The sequence below is a fragment of the Nilaparvata lugens genome, chromosome 6, assembly GCF_014356525.2.
Source record: "Nilaparvata lugens isolate BPH chromosome 6, ASM1435652v1, whole genome shotgun sequence".
Taxonomy (NCBI): Eukaryota; Metazoa; Arthropoda; class Insecta; order Hemiptera; family Delphacidae; genus Nilaparvata; species Nilaparvata lugens.
The window spans coordinates 35,404,822-35,422,555 of record NC_052509.1 but is presented as its reverse complement, the minus strand read 5'-3'; the positions used below and the strand labels follow the sequence as shown (position 1 = coordinate 35,422,555).

General features: G+C 32.5%; 1 protein-coding gene across 2 annotated transcripts in view; it reads left to right on the top strand.

The window, feature by feature from the left end:
• LOC111056781 (integrin-linked protein kinase) overlaps positions 1-16,704 on the top strand; it is a 138,203-nt gene extending 121,499 nt beyond the window's left edge. For both annotated transcript variants that reach the window (XM_039430703.1, XM_039430704.1), the window contains exon 8: positions 8,671-16,704. In XM_039430703.1, the coding sequence (XP_039286637.1) occupies positions 8,671-8,820 (150 nt within the window). In that variant the 3' untranslated portion in view covers positions 8,821-16,704. The remainder of the gene's footprint in view (positions 1-8,670) is intronic.
• The last annotated feature ends 1,030 nt before the right edge of the window (positions 16,705-17,734 follow it).

The window sequence follows — 17,734 nt, the reverse complement described above, 5'->3', positions numbered from 1 at the left end:
AATGCTTCAAATAAGCACTACTCTTATTGATAATAGCCTGTCTTGCATCACTGAGGTCTTTGATTCCTAGCGTTTGTAGGTGAGCTCCAAGCTGGTGGTTGATTCCTTCGACTAAAATCATTACAATTTGTTTATCCAACTGAGATGAGATAGTTTCAAGAATTGGACCAGTTAGTCCATCGAGTTTGTGTCTTGAGATAATCACGGTTCTTTTTTGTTGCAGTCTATTTATGAATTGAATAGGGTGTTCTTTTTGGTGTGATTTCATAGCAAGCAGTTCCATAGTTAATTTTTCTACTGTCCTATTATCGGCAAAGTTGTTTTTCAAAACATCAATCAAATTTGAGAGGTCATCTACTGTACTGTTGAGGATAACATCTTTAGCAGGTCCATGTAATTTGTTTTTACAATAGTGAAGGAGAATCCAATGATTGTCTGCTGCTTCCGCGATACGATTATTACAATAGTCATTTTTCAATTTTTCGACAACTTCGAGAAAGCTAAGTAGTTCTATTGGGTTTCCTGTATATTCAGGTATTATGTGTAGGTGATGTTTCGCAATTGGTCTTGAAATAAGGGGGTTACCCATTGTGCTTTCACTGTATCTTCACTATTACTGTCACTGATTGTAGATGTAGAAGACGTGTTACCTTGAACTGTGGAGTTGGATACAGCTGCAGCCAGAGCCAGGTACGATCTTAACCTTGGCCGGTAATCGATAAGAAGTTTATGGTCTGGTCTGCTATCCTTCTTGCCTTTCTTCCCCAGGATGGTGGTTGTTGGTGTTGATGAGTCACTCTTCCACTTGACTGTCTCGATGATGGTTCATATCAGTTGCGACCCCGACTTTCGAATTTTCCGCGATCACTTGTGATTGATAATTGATCAATATAAACTGGCGGTTAAATGAACAGCACAATTTTCACGAAATTTTCACGAAAAACTCTTCAGGGTCCCTGTTCGGGCGCCAAACACGTTCACGTTCATTAAAACTCAGTATTTAAAAAGAAATTTAAATACATGTTAACACATCAAGTGGCTGGAGTAGACTAACTAAAATGAGCGCGCTGAGAGCGACACTAAGCGGTATTGACAAAAATAGTAGCCAGCACATCAATTGTTTAAGTTTACATAATTTATATATATATATATATATATATATATAATATATATATATATATATATATATATATATATATATTCAAAGAGTTAAAGATTCTCCCACCTGGTAGTGGGAGAATCTTTAACTCTTTGAAATAACCTCTACAACTTGCTCTAATAGATTCACCCACCATCACTCTAACTGCCCCAAAATATAACACCGTATGAAAGAAGAGAATGGAACACAGCAAAATAAACACTTCTAAGCGTTCCTGCATCCAGCAATTTCATCACGGTTCTAAGAACAAATACTGCCGAGTTTAGTTTGCTTTTTAGCTGGTCTAAATGAGGTCGCCAGGAGAGTTCAGAGTCCAGCACTACTCCAAGTACCTTTGCCTCGTTTGCTGAACCTATGTTTCCATCTCTCGTATCCAATACTGCTTCCCGAGCCGTCCTGAATGGAATCTGCATAGTCTTATTGTAATTTAGTACCAACATATTTGAGGCCAGCCATTCTTCTAGTTTCTGAAGAGCTCTTCTACTTTCAGATTCCATATCATGCTGACTGTTACTTTTCAATAAAATACTTACATCATCAGCGTATAAAACACAGTGTGCTGGCTCAAGGTATGGTGGCAAGTCATTAATATATAGAAGGAAAAGCAAAAGACCAAAGACTGATCCCTGAGGGACCCCACTCCTCACCTGTAACCATTCCGACTGATACACAAAAGAGTGAGACTGTATTTCCACCCGCTGATATCTCTCATCAAAGTATGATACGAACCACTTGAAAACCTTGCCTTCAAAACCATATAATTTCATCTTTTTTCAATAAAATTTCAAAATCAATAATGTAATTCCAAGATATTTTGCTGTATTTTCACAGGGAATTCTATGGTCATTCAGATTGATGTTGATTGTTTTTGTCACTTTTTTGTTGGTAAAGTTTATGATCAATGATTTTGATTCATTTAGCTTTATTTTCCATTTTATTGTCCAATGGCATTGTTGATTCGCAGCTAATTGAAGAGTGTTGGATGTTTCTTCTGTAGTGGCACCTGAAGTCATAAGCGCAGTGTCGTCAGCAAATGTAGCAACAGTAATGCCAACACATTGAGGAATATCTCAATTGTAAAACATGAATAATATGTGCCCGAGAACGCTTCCTTGAGTTACTCTTGCCCTAATTTCTCTCAGGTTTGAATATTCATCATTCTGCTTAACTCTAATGTTCTATTTGCAATGTAGGAAGAAAGCAAATAAAAGAAAGAAAAGAAAAGTGCCACATATTTTTTTGGTTGAGATTGAAATGCGTTGAGCTTTTTCAATAGTCCCTCATTCCAAACTTTTTCGAAGGCCTGGGCTACATCAAGAAAAATAGCAGAACAAATATTTTTCTCTTCCAATGACTTTTCTATTATATTTGTTATTCTGTAAACTTGTTCAATATTGTAGAGTGTTTCTTTCTGAATCCAAACTGATCTGTTGGTGTAAGGTATCTTTCTTCTATTATTGTTAGTAGTCGTTTGAGAAAAAGTTTTTCAAACAGCTTTGAAATAACAGAGAGCAATGATATTGGTCTGTAAGATTTGTGTTCATGAGATGATTTTCCGGGGTTTTGTAACATTATCATCTCAGCCACTTTTCATGTATCAGGGACATGTTTCAATCTGAATGCTGCATTGAATAAATAAGTGAGCAGCGTAATAGCTTTTCTCGGTAGTATCTTCATAACATATCCAGTGATAAGATCAAAACCAGGTGTTTTTCTTGTACTGAAATTGGTAAATATCTCTCGATACTTCATTTACACTGACAGGCTGAATATCAGATTCGTCTGTATTCTCCATGGTCTCAATAATCTCTCCGTTTGCAATTTAATTGGGCTGGAAGGTTCTAGCTAAATATTCATAGAATTCCTCCACTTTTTCGCTGTCCTTTCGGACCCATGATCCATTAGTCTTTCAATGGTGGTATCTGTGATGTCATTTTAAATTTTTTCGTAGTCTTCCAGAGTGCATAGTCTGTCTCCTCATCGGCAGTCAAGTTTTGTAGATAGGTGTTGAAAGTTTCTTTCCAGTTTTTGATCCCTCTTCTCAATTGTTGAGAATTCTCTTATCTGCTGGGTCCCGTGAATGCTGCTATAACCTTCTTGATATTCTTTTCTATATCACTAGATTATCTTTTATTTCTCTTGATAGTTTACTCCTGCTTGTATTATGCTATGCTGCTTTTTGAATTAGAGTGATGTACTTTTCAGCTTCTTCTTCCAAATGTTGTTTGGTCCTCAATTGAACATTAAGGTCTATTAAATTGTCTAAATAGATTTTAAAACTACTCCAATAGTAATAAAACTACTCTTGTAGTATTATTGACGAGTGTAGGTTTAGATTGTCTTTGAATTAATATTTCACTAATTGTGTGCACTAATTGTCAGCGGAGTAATCTGAGCTTAAGTTGAAATTCTCTTTAATGTGGATAAAATTACTAAATACTCTCTTTAATATGAAAAAGTCAAAGAGATCTGGAATTTTATTTGTGTCTGTAGGCCAATAAATAAGTTGGACTCATCGAAGAATGATAAGTGCATCCTGATTCATTTATAGAATCTCTTAATTCTTTTCCTTTTGTGGGTGATGACCGTGAACCCCAATCTACATGCTTAGCATTTAACTCCACCTAAAATGAATATGTCACCCATATGCTCTAATATTGTCTTGTAATGCATTTTTTTAATGTATCTAGGTGGACAGTAGATTGCTCCAACCTTAAGATTTTGTGCGAGTGTTTCAATTCCTATCACTGTGATTTGAGTTTCCGGTAACTGTAAGTTGCATTCTTTGTTATGATTTATGTTGTCTTTGATTATTATTGCACTACCCCCATGAGCTTTGTTGTGTGGATGAATAGTTTGATGTATTCTATAGCCTTTTATTTTCAAAAAATAATCAGTTGTTGAATGAGTTTCAGACACTAAGCATATATCTTAAAGTTTTCTATTCCTAATGCCGTTAGCATTCCAAGTTACTATTTTCAATTCTCTCGACTCCATCTACTAGTTTGAGGTTTGTTTAGTACAGGTGAAGCAGTTTCTAAAATATCAAGCCTTTTTAAGAAACTATCCAACTTGATCATTATCTCTTTCAACATTGAAGTAATGTTTGAACCATCCATACTATTCGGTCTGGTTCTTTGGGTCTGATCATCACAGGTATTAGTTTTTGTGACATGAGCATATGACACGTTTTTAGAAATTTCTTATTTGTGTTTACTTTAGTTTGATAATTTTGGATTTTATTCTTATTCAGATTATTCCTTCTTTTTTGTAGTTCTTTGGCAACTAGACAACCCCAATATAATATGAGGTATAATATGATTGGTTCGGAGGGCTTCAATTTCTACTCGCATGTAGCATATGCACTGTAAGTCGTATATTTTTTAACGTCTTCTGAATTCTAAAACGTAAGCAGAATAGAGGAAGTCGGATTACATTATTTTTACAGTCTACTTAATTCTTTTTTATCTTTTCAACTACATTAATTTTTAACCCTGATCCCTGAGATCATATTTCTTCTGGATCACAAGAAGGATGGAGATATCTTACCATGACTCTGATATACCTTGCTTGTTTATTTTCATACGTGGGCTAATCTAACTTCTTAGTATTCATTAGCTTAGTGTAATCTTGTGATCTCTGTAGTCTAGTTAGTGTTGTTAGTGTAGTCTCTGTAATCTTGATCGATTTCAACATTTATTTTTAGTTATTTGTTGTTCATTGTTGTAGCTCTATACTACAAATTGGCTTTTTGCAAAATCTCCTTGATTTCGTTGTAGTTATCAACATTACTCAATATGAGGGGGCTTCGGGTTCTTGTTGACACCTCGAATTGAAGATTGATTGTCTCCTACTTTGTTTGTAGATTTGCCATCAGTTTTTTGGTGGTGATTCACTTGCTTTCCTCTTCTTTGGTCTTCTGTTCTTCTGAAGTGTCCATTCAGTTCCTCCTCTCAGCTCCTCTTCATCTGTTTCGTATCCTCGTGATGCTGCTGCTGCCGCCGCCTCTGTTGCTGGCTTGGTTGACACTTCACTGCGATCATTCTCAACATTTTTCTCTTTACTATTTGATTTAGTTTCTAAGACCAGATTTCCAGCCTGTAATTGTTCCAATTGATTTTTCAGTTAAAAATTATCTTTTTCAGATTATTTGAATTTTTATCTATTACATCTTTCCACGCTTCTAATAGAAATATTTCATGGGTCGTTTTAAGTAGGTCAGTCTTTACTACAACAGTTTCGACCAATCCATTTTCATCAGTTATCGGGATAAGAATCTCATATCTATTAACATCAGCTGACATAGCTGACTAGTGACGAAACAATAGAATGATTGTTCAGCACTTTCCTAAATGGTGTTTTCCGAACCGGGCAACGCACATAGTAACTGCGGCACGCGCGAACACGTACACACACACACACACACACACACACACACCACACACACACACACACACACACACACACACACACCAATGTGCACTATTTCGGAATCCCGATTTTACTGGATCAGCAGTTCGTTAACCTATTATTGGAAATAATAGCATGAACTCTATAAAACACGTCCGTTCGCTACCGCTTCTAAAAGCTAACTGATTGAAAAGAAATTAACTATAAACTAAGAGAGTGGGGGTCGGTCTATTGGCTGTGTTTTTTGTGATTCTCAAGGATTTGTGGCTGGAATTCCAAGCAAATACAAATGCATGAACACAGTTCTGAATTGAATGAAATTTAAGGACAAAAATACAATTTATGGAAAATGAATGTGGATTGAATTTATTTGTTTCCAACAAAATGCAAGCATACAATGTACATTTTATATATAATACAATAAGTATAAGTTTACAATTATTGAAACTACACTCACATGAACCTTAAGGTTTGTTTGTGAGTTGTTAGTTCGAATATTATGATTAAAAAATTGTAAATAAATAAAAGGAGATCAAACTTCAACATAGATAAAACAGAAATGCTCCACTTGTGTTTCGGATAGAATATAAGAATTTAATTGATAAAACATTGATATACTTGTAAACAAGGTAAAAATATTGGAGTAAATGAGGAAGTAAAACTACTAATTCTACAACTAAATTATAAAAATAGCTTAAAGAATATAGAAACTGATAAAAAATATATATGATGCTATATAATAATTAACTCCGCACTCATACACACACGTATGTATTATAACGGGTGATCCAGAATAACGGGAACTTTTAAAAACGTCATAAAAACAAAAGTGGGAAGGACAAAAATGATTTTATTCAAACTAATGTGAAGCTCAAGACTTGCCATTTTAATAATAACATCTATCACTTTTTGACAATTACTTCATTTAGATGGCTTCCTCCGAACGAATACATTGTTCAAATCTGTGTTGACGATTCCTCATTGATCGCTGCAACATCTCATCTGGGATATTGCGGATTCCATTTTAAATTCTGTTTTAAATTTCAATTAATTCAAAATTATTGATCAAATTGTGAGCCAAATCCAAACTGCTCGGCAGTTAATGGCCACTGTGCGAGTGAGTATAATTTGGTAACCGTGTAATCTCACAATTAGGTTGCGTTTCCTGGTGCCATGAATCCGTCCACCTGCGATTTTGGAGCTATCTCAAATCAAACTTTTTCACAACTTGACCAATAGCTGTGGTTGATTTATAACAGGCAATTCAGAATGAAATCAACAATATCCCAGCTGAAATTTTGCAGCTATCAATTAGGAATCGTCAACACAGATTTGAACAATGTATTCGTTCAGGAGGAAGCCATCTAAATGAAGTAATTGTCAAAAAGTGATAGATGTTATAATAATTCTTAAATGGCAAGTATTGAACTTCACATTGGTTTGAATAAAATAATTTTTGTCTCCCACTTTTGATTTATGGCGTTTTTAAAAGTTCCCGTTATTTTTGGTCACCCTTATAAAACAGCAATAGAAAAGGTGTTGACGTCAGTTTCCATGATATGACTGGAGTGACATTATTATAAAACGTAGCTTTGATTTAAAAACATACAAACCTATATAAATAAATCAAAATACTCATTAATGTTAATCAATTCTTAAAAATATTAAAAAAATTATTATATTTTGAAAGTTTTTTTTATATTTTATTCATATTATTATTATTATTAGGCTACTATACTGAAGTGGAAGACGCAGAGTATGATTCATGATCGTTGATTAGACTTTGTATTTTTCTTGTTTTCCCACCAGCTTTTCATTTTTTGAGAAAAAGCATCTTTTCTTTCTTCACCCCTTATTGTTCCAACGCTTGGAGCTTTCACCTCTGGAATAATTTTCCATTCATTTATTTTTGCTCTAAAACTATTCCGATTGGTAATTTCATTATCAGTAATTTTTGTCAAAACTAGATCTTTTTAACGTGTTTAATCCATCTCCCTCCATTGACAAGCGAAGCTACATTATTTTACTATCATTTTTGTAATTCTATGATTGGGAAGACTCATGATATTGATCAAAGAAAAAGACGTATTTTCCTCATGTACATTACAATATTTGAATGTTGCTCAACTACTTCATTTTTTATGTACGATAATGTTATAATATAAACATTACAACATCACAATCAATCTTATATAGCAGGGGTCTTTTCGCAATGGATTTTTAAAACTATGCTATAATGTGAACATTATGCAACGATTTGAACATTATAACACGGTTTTCAATGCTAATGGCATCAACATTGAAACATAGTTTCTGATGCTGGCAGCCGGTTTAAATTTGTCAAGTTTTCACTAAATCAAGTATTCAGTTTGACTTTTCTCAATCTAAACTTTCAATTCTTCAATATTTCAGTTTATCAAGCTATCAGTATGTCAAGTATTCATTGAGTCAAGTTTTCATTCCTTCAAGTTTTTCAATTTGTCGGGATTTTAGTTAATCAAGATTTTACTTTTACAATTTTTCAGTTAGTCTATCATTTTGTCAAGTTTTCTCAGTTTATTAATTTTTCAGTACATCATGTTTTAAATTCATCAAGTTATCAGCTTCTCTTCTTTTCAGTATTTCAAGTTCACTGTTCACTCTCTCCGAGTAGCTTTTCACCTATTGTTATTTAAATCTTCCTACCATATAGGCTAGTTGGTTGATTTTTAACGTAACAAGTCAGCAATTTGATATTGTTTTTTGAGTGGTCGTAGATAAAATAGTGTATACAACAGTTTTATATATGACGGATTCTCGCTACGCTCGCTCACTTGTGTCTTAACTCTACATCCAACTCGTGCTTTAAAGACCAGCATTATAAAACTGTTGTATAAACTATTATTTTCCAATCTATAACCTTCTTCAGTTAATCTTGGACCGAGAATTTTTCTGATTATTTTCCATTCCTCCGTCAAAATTTCTAAATCGGCTTTCCTGTTAAGGTTTAGTGTCTCACTGACATAGAGCATAGATGATTTGATCACTGTTATATTATATTATATTATCATTATTTTTCAATTTAATTATTCTAAAAGTGAATATATTTTCACTTCTTTCAGATTGATGAAGATCTGACCGCGAGAATAAACATGGCTGACGCAAAATTCTCCTTCCAAGAAAAAGGCCGCATCTATTATCCAGCTTGCAGGTGGCTTCTCAGTATTGGCTCGGTGGCTGCAGAGGCTCTGTTGCTGTCTCCTTATGTCTAGTGATATTGCTCCTGATAGTCCGTTTCTTACCTATTCGTTTTGTTTTTTTCTTCTCCTTCAACCACAGGTACCGTTCTTTTCATTTCTATTTTGATTGTATGATGCCTCAAATGCCGCAAATTAATTAATTTTTTTTCTAGATCAAGTCACTTAGTTAAACTATTATTTTTGCTTATAATTTACAATTTCATTATTTTATTAGTATTTTTAGTAACTAGATTTTTTATAGTATCTAGTATCAATAAAGTTTAATTTATTATTTTTCTTATCGATTGTCAGAAGACTTCTTCATGCACACGGACTTATCGTCCAAGCATGGAGTTATTCATTTACTTTTTACTTGTTGTTCATATTAATGTTACAATCTAATGTATCGCATTTACTTTGTTTTTACTTACTATGTAATGTATAAAGTTTTGAATAAATTGAATTGAATACTTGATTTAAAATTTTCTTTCTGAATAAATATATAATGTTTAATTATTTCCTAATGAGAAACAGGAACTAGCCTATACCTGAAATAACATCCAGGTTACAAGAAATGATAACTTTGACCTTCCCAGAATTCGTCCATCCTCAGGTCCTCACAAAAATGCTTCAGTTAGTCTACTTATATACAGATGGAAATTAATAAGAAATTGCATTTATTCAAATGAATATTTTATTATTAAACTAAAATCCAAATTAAATGTAGCTAGCTCTCATCTCTAAAAATAGTAGCTACTTCATAATTAACCACATCTCCTCCTTCAATAACATCCAAGCAATACTCGCAAAACACGTGTAAATTATTTTGAATAGATTATTTCTATGAAACACACTGTATAGTAGAAGTCGTAGACAAATAGTGCATGCAACGGTTTTATTCTATCGATAAAGCAGTCGTAAGATATATAAGACACTCGTGCTTTAGAGACTCATTATAAAACCGTTACATAAACTACTATTAATCAATTAGACCGAGATCCTCCACTCTTCAATTTATGTTGGCTGTTTTTTTCTATTCAGGTGGCACTGGAAGGATTGCGTATTACAATTCCACCCGGAATCTCGTCTCATCTGGCCAAGCTGATACGTATTTGCATGAACGAGGATCCCGGAAAACGACCGACTTTCGACATGGTTCTTCCTATTCTTGACAAAATGAAGCGGTGAACTTCCACCGTAATCAATAACTAACCCTATTTTGATTTTATTCAGTTGAAAACGCTATTTTAACTCTTCTTACTCCTTGAAGGTAAGGAATAACAATCTCACGCTGCCACATTTGAATTCGAGTTATAATATTATTAAACAATTACTCTTAATATAACAATTACTCTTTATTCATAATTTAAAATATGATTTTTAAGTAATTCGTTACTGAAAACCCTCATTTTGTTTTTATGTTACTGAAATACGCTATTCCAATATCATCTACTTCTTGAAGATAAGTTACTATTCAACTTATCTTCCTATTCGAATTAGTTATTATTCAAAATATGAGAAGTGTCTAATCCGCTAAGTTTCTTCCGATTTAGATTCAGAGATATCTTAAGCTGCGTTTACACCAAAGTTATTAACAAAATGTTCATAATCCTCATAGATTCTATTAGATGGATCATACCTTATCATACACACATGCTGATGAACATATGTGTTTGTCAAGTTCCGTTCAATCTAATAGAATCTTCAAGGACTAAGATATTAACATTTTGTTAATAACTTTGGTGTAAACGCAGCTTTAGTTGTTTACATTGATTTAATGATTATCGATCGATAAGAGTGGTATCAATGATTAAATTTTTTGTAATTTTATTGTATTTGTGCGATTTGTTTTACAATACAAACTAATATATAGTAGGTTTTTTAATATCGATATCTTATGTTTAATTTATTTCTACTTTAATTCGAATAGGGAAGATTTTATCTCATTCGAGTAGAAAACTTGGAAGAAACTAATATTTAAGCTAAATTTCAGCTGTTGCACAAACCAAATTCAAGTTCCAATATTTCTTTCAAGTACAGATACTTGAATAATCTTATTGAATAATTAATTAATATTGCACAATTTTTTATAATTGAATATTAGTGTTCAACAGCCACAACTTATTTTGATTGGCATGTCGTTTCTATGTAATTATTTTTTAATACATCTGTTTACTAATTCAAGCCAAAGTGTCATTTTTCAATTTGTCCGAACTATTGAACAGTTTCGGGACTAGTTGCATACAAATTGCCAAGTTCAAACTGTTTGAGTCAATTGTCAATTTTGTATAGTTGCACAAGGTCAATTTTGATCAATAAAAATTAATAATCAATGATATTTTTTTAGTAATTGGTGCGAATCTAGTAAAGCTAAAGTAGGTTATTAGCGCTTATTAATAACACTTATGTGGCTTGTAACTTATAATGTTGTAAATATATATTGCTATGTGTATGTTGAGAGTCATGTAAATAACAATTATCTAAAACTAGAATATTAAGAATATGGATTTATTTTTTTTAATTGAAACTGCTCTCAAAGTCAGTTGCGTACATTATTGCCAGCGGCGTAGCAAAGGGGGGGGGGTCTCCAGGTAACAACCTTCCTCCCCATGAGCCCGAAAAAGAGACCCAAATATTCAAGATAAATTTCAATAAAAATATTTTTTTATAGCACTACAGCCCAATATGAGCTTTGGCCGCCTCCACTACAGCTCTCCACGCTTCTCGGTCCTCTGTTAATTTTCTCCATCTTCTATATCCCATTTTTTGGAGATCGTCTCTCACTTCATCTTCCCACCTTATTCTCGGTCTTCCTCTCTTTCTTCTTGAATGTAGCCTCTCTTTGATTATTATCTTGGGCATTCCGTTCTCATTCATTCTACAGATATGTCCAAACCACCTAAGACGCTACGCCTTTATAAATTTTACAATATTTCGGCCTTTTATCAATGCCTCGAGCTCTGAATTGGTTCTTCTCCTCCACTCCTCTCCTTCTTCAACTGGACCATAAATCTTTCTTAGAATTTTCCTTTCAAAAACGTCTAGATGGGCTTTGTTTTCTTTTGTTAACGTCAAAGATTCACAGCCGTACGTTACAACAGGTCTAATTAGGCTTTCATATATTTCAAATTTAGTGTTTCTACATATGAGCCTGTTCTTCAAAAGTTTCATGTTAATAAAGTATGCTCTATTTCCAGCCAATTCTCTTTGCTTTATGCTGTAACTCATCTTGTTTTCGTTATTCAGTTCAACCCCCAAGTAGCTGATGTTCCTTACACCTTGAAATATGTTATGACCAATTCTGAGATTTCGTCGAACTCTTCTTGTTTGACTCATTGATATTCTCATAGACCTCGTTCTACTTTCATTTACCATCAACCCAATCTTCTCCGCCTCTCTCTCTCTCTCTCTCTCTCTAGCAAAAAATACGTTTCAATAAAAATAAAGAATCTATGATAATTTTTTCAGAAATAGGTGCAAATCTAAAGTAGCACTTATGTGGCTTGTAACTTATAATGTTAATGGCACTTCTTATTCAGTAACGAAAAACAAAATACTATTCATTGTACACAAGTGTATGTAAATTTACCCCACCCCCCATCTCCACATCATCAAATTACATTAGGTAAAGTCTATAGGGGGACTAAATTTTTTAGTCAACCGCCCTCATTTCAAAATCATGGCTACACTACTGATTATTGCTAAAATGTACATACACTATTCTGCACAATGAATAGTATTTTGTTTTTCGTTACTGAATAAGAAGTGCCATCGAATTAATTTTTGGATTTTTTCAATGCGCGAGTATTCATTATTAATTATTAAATTCATTATCATTCAATCATACACAACCATTCATTTTCAATCCCTCCAAATTCAATTGTGACTGGCATATTTTTTCCGATTTGATTTAAATTATTCGAAATATTCTTATGTTCCAAGAATATTAATCTACTCTAACTGTGCTAATGTTTAGGACGACTATTTATTTTCAATCATCGCTATTGTACTTTCTAAGCGTGAATATATTATAAATTTATTGAAATGAATAAATGGTGTTTTTTTATTAGATTAAATATTTCTAGCTGAGCATAATAAGTACCTAAGAGGTATTTGTATTGGATTACTGAGTCAATTAGTTTCTTCCAGGTGAAATGAGTAACCAACAAATTATTTGTCATTTATTGTCAAAACTCGTTGATCAATTGTCTTCCTTCAAGAGCAAGCAATAAAATGTTTCCGACAGTACTTGAGACAATATATGCAACAAATGCTATAATTATCTAATTAGCTTAATAAAAATATTAATCACTGTTTATTGCTAACAATATGTGTCCTATAAACATTTTAGAAAAGTAATTTTTAGTGTCAGGAAAATTTCAATATGAACTTTTCATTTTTTATTCATAACCTTTTTCAAGTTTTCCCACTTGTTATAAACAATAACAACGAGAGTGGTTCAACAAATACATAAGTTGCACAATAAGGCATGCATAAATATAAAACTTTGCTTAAATTAGTGTTCCATCAGATGTGCTATTGCATTTGTGTGCTACTCTTCGACACAAACTTTTTCAAGTGCTTTTGATGATTGATGTGCCTGAATGATGATCTAATGTCAATCGAATTACGTAATGAATCTCTTGCAGTTTCAATTTCAGCGATTCAGTGAGAATGTAATACTATTATTATATTTGGTTCTCTTGGAGACCTTCAAGCCATGAAGTTAATTACGCCATGTAGTTGGTTTGGTAAATGAGCAACCTTTTTGATATTTATTCTTCAAGATATCCATGGATATAAAAGTCTTCGTTTCTATTGGACTTCTAATAAAGGGGTGTTTAATTGCTAAGCAAATGCTAAACTATCAATTGCTATTCAGTGGGAACTTAATACTGCCAAATGAACTAATAATAGGTGCCTTGACTTATTGCTTTATTTTTAAGAAACATTTTAATTTTTTTAATAATATTGATGCAAAAATCAAATTATATTTAGCTTTTCATAGAAATAGTGTTTGCTAATACAGTATTTATATATTTTTTAATATAAATATTCGATTTATTCACTGTAACGTAATTTGTATTTATCGTAATTAATGTATAGTTAAGCGCTCAGATGATTATTATTAATATATAAGTTGGTGTATTATGTTATCTAACGTACAATATTCATTGTAAGTTATAACGTACAATATTCATTGTAAGTTAACTGTAATAAAGTGTATTAATATTCAATAATGATTGATTGATATGATTCTAGCTAAATCAGTAAGTATATTTAGGAAAAATATAGGTGATAAAGATGTTTTTAATATCGATCGAGCAACTATTAATGTAGATTCCAATGATTATCCATTGAATTTCAAAATTTAAAATATACAAATTGGAATGCAACTTCAATGGAACAATCGGTTTTTATATGTATGCAACGTATAGTTGTTTATGCAATTCTCCAATATTTTAATGTTCATAAAATATTCATATTGTTGATTATATTAATCAAATAATATTATTCCACTGATTCCAAGTGCCTAAAGCAATACTGTTGAAGCTTGTAAAAAACAAACTTAATTTTTAGTTTATGAATTCAGTAATGCTCCTGTTAACTCAATGTAAATTGTAGAGCAAATTCACCCAGAAATGTTCTAGAGAATGGAGCTGCTTTGAAAAAGTTATTGTCATATATTGAGAAGGTTATTGTCGTATATTGAGAAGGTTATTTCATATTTTCAAAAGTTATCAGTTTCTCTTCATTCCAACTAAACGGCAATATTTATTTTATTTTTTTGGCGCCTAACTTTTGATATTCTGGGGACCAATCCATTATTTTTATCAAATCAATAGACTTTTGATTGATAAAAAAAGTAATAACTGCCGTGCTACCAAATTTATCCAATTGGTTTGATAGCTTTCACCCATTACCTAAGGAAAGTTATCAGTTCCAAATATGCTAATATCTTGATAAATCATGAATGGATCTAATGCCTATGAATAAGAAATCCAGTTCAGAGCAAATTAAATTATAATTTTCAAAATGATTTAAAAATTTCAGTTTACACCAGAACAAATAATCATACATGGATTGAACATAGATTGAACATGATTGAGGTTACAAATATGTTTGATACTTTCATCAAAATAGATTCAAAAGCTTTCACAAAAACTCAGAAATTATTGTTTCAAATCAAGATCAAAATACACAACTTATAAATTAATTGTACTTATCATTAGTTTACAGGTTTCAAGGCAGGCTAAAGGCTTTCAACATTAAACGAAAATTTTAACACAAAATGAAAAGAAAAATTGAAATCTACATTTCACATATTTTCAATGACATCAATAAACTTTATAAAAACATTTAGGTCGCAAATAAAACATCTTAAATTTCAATTATTTACAAAAACTTTCAACAGCAGACAAAAACACTCCTAACATTAGCCAGCCTTTAACAATTTTGATACAAACGCCTGAGCAAATTACCTGAAGTAAATGCCTAGAGCTTCAAAGCAAGACAAGTCATCATATTGCCAACTAATAAAGAATACAAGTTTACAAACATTATATCTATTGTTTTCAATAAAACTTTATTTTTAAAGTCATTTTAAATTTATTCAACCTTTATGTTGTTTAGAATTATCTGTTACGGTAATTCAGAAATAGAACTTCGTCAAAGTGAGTTGTTCAACATTTGAGTAGCTGATCAATTTCCGGTGAAAAGTTAAGTCCGCATATCGATTACACCGATATTTGCTATCAAATTTTATTAATATTTTGAATATCGAATTGAAGATTCAATTTTAATCGAGAAAATGTAGTATTACATAACTCATTGGAAAAATACCAATTTTGGATAAAACTCATTGCAAAAAGATTACCTTTCAATGAACATAGTCTTTATAATATGCAAGTGCTTACTGATACTGTGAATAAGCTCACTGTGCCTGATTATAGTAGGATATCTTATGTCACAAGAACGGGAAGGGGCCTTTTGCAGGCGAGAATGATGATTATAGTCGAGGCGTTGTTTTGTGGAAGTTGAAAAAACTACCACCTGGAGCGCTGAAGGTGGTTTTTTGTAGCAGTTTTGCTGTTCCTATTTCGGAACTAGGAAACATACTCGACTGTAAAGAAATCATATGGTTTCATTACAGTAGAATATGCTGTAATGAGAATCATATGTTTATTTGTTCTGCAAACAGCTGTTTACCGGCTTGATTTAATGCATGGAAAGCAGCTGAGATTGAATGACTATGACAAAAAATTCAATACAGTATACAAATTAATTCTGAATTAATAGGTGGGATTTCATCTCAATTGTTACAAATATTATTTATGCATTATTTCTGTACTAATTCAGTTTTCTTCAAAATAACATGTGAATTTTATGCTCATGACATCATCATTACAACATCTCTGACAACAATTCTGAATATGGTATATAAAATACCATCTGTACGTTCTAGTTGTTATATTGTTGTATATAACATCATTGTAATTTTTTCATTGATGCCATAGAGATATCATGTAGTAGGAAATGCTTATTTTAGGTTGTCACTTTCTATTACAGGCTTCTATTTTATCAATATTGTTTATAAGTTGATTTTCTCGCAAATTTGCAGTTCAATTCTGAGTAGGTAGCTGCTATATTTAGTTGAAAAAAGTGTTAGAAGCTATTGGAATTTAAATGAAGTTTAAATAATGTACTTTAACTGCTAAATACTGTATAATAATAATACACAACTCCTTATGTAGAGATTACAGATAATTTATTATTTTGATTATTCATTGATGTTGGAATAGTCTGATAGTTTATCAATTAATCTTTATAGATGCGTAGCCTATGTTGTGTTAGATCTATTATAACGTTTCTATTCAAATGTATAATTATTTCGAATAATAAATAGTTTAACCCAAATTATGCAACTGATTTGTTGAATTTGTTCCTTTTCACCTATAATAATCACTCAACCAACTATAATATCTTCTCATAACTAAAACTTGACCATAATTGTTTCTACTTTTTAAATGTATTTTGAAAAAAACATTCAGTTTTCACTTTTCTTGCCGTGGCTCGTTGTATCTCATACAGAAAGGTGATTTGGATGAGGTGTCCGATTTGGATGAAATTTGGTATGCAAGTTCTTTGAACTGCTGCCTTGCAGATGGAGTTCAATGGAACTTCAAAGGCTAAGGGAAGAAAACCCTAACAGGAAATTGACTGCTGCCTTGTAGTTCGGCATTGGTTTGTCAAAGGCTAAGGAAGAAATCCCGAAAAAATTACCTAGTCCTCCAGGTTGGGGGTTTGGCTAGGGGCCAACAACCCCTCCCTGGAAAAAAATCACACATTGAGAATAACACAACACAGCCTCGGATTGGATCGAATAAAAAGAGAAACAAAAGAAAAGGAAAATGCACCAAAAGGAAAAAGGATATGGATTTGATTTAAGCAACTTGGAACGTTAGAACACTTGAAAGACCAGGAGCACTACATGCATTGAAACGACAGTTGGAACTTTACAGGGTTGAAATCGCTGCAATTCAGGAGATGAGATGGCCAGGGAACGGAATTTTGGAGAGTGGAGACTGGACCGTGTTCTTTAGTGGTAGTAATGATGGAAGAGGAATGGCTGGTACTGGATTTCTGGTCAATAGGAAAAGGAAAGAAGCAGTAATCGGTTTCAAACCAGTGAATGAGTGAATCAGCACTCTAAGATTAAGATCTCAATTCTTCAACATCACATTAGTATGCGTATATGCTCCAACAGAGGATGCGGATGAAGAGGAGAAGGAGAGATTCTATGAGAAGTTGGAGGAAGTAGTTGACGAAATAGCGCATCATGATGTGAAAATCCTCCTGGGAGACCTGAACGCAAAAATAGGTAGAGAAGAGAGATTTCAGAATGTGATAGGGAAAGAGAGCTTATACAGTGGAAGTTATGATAACG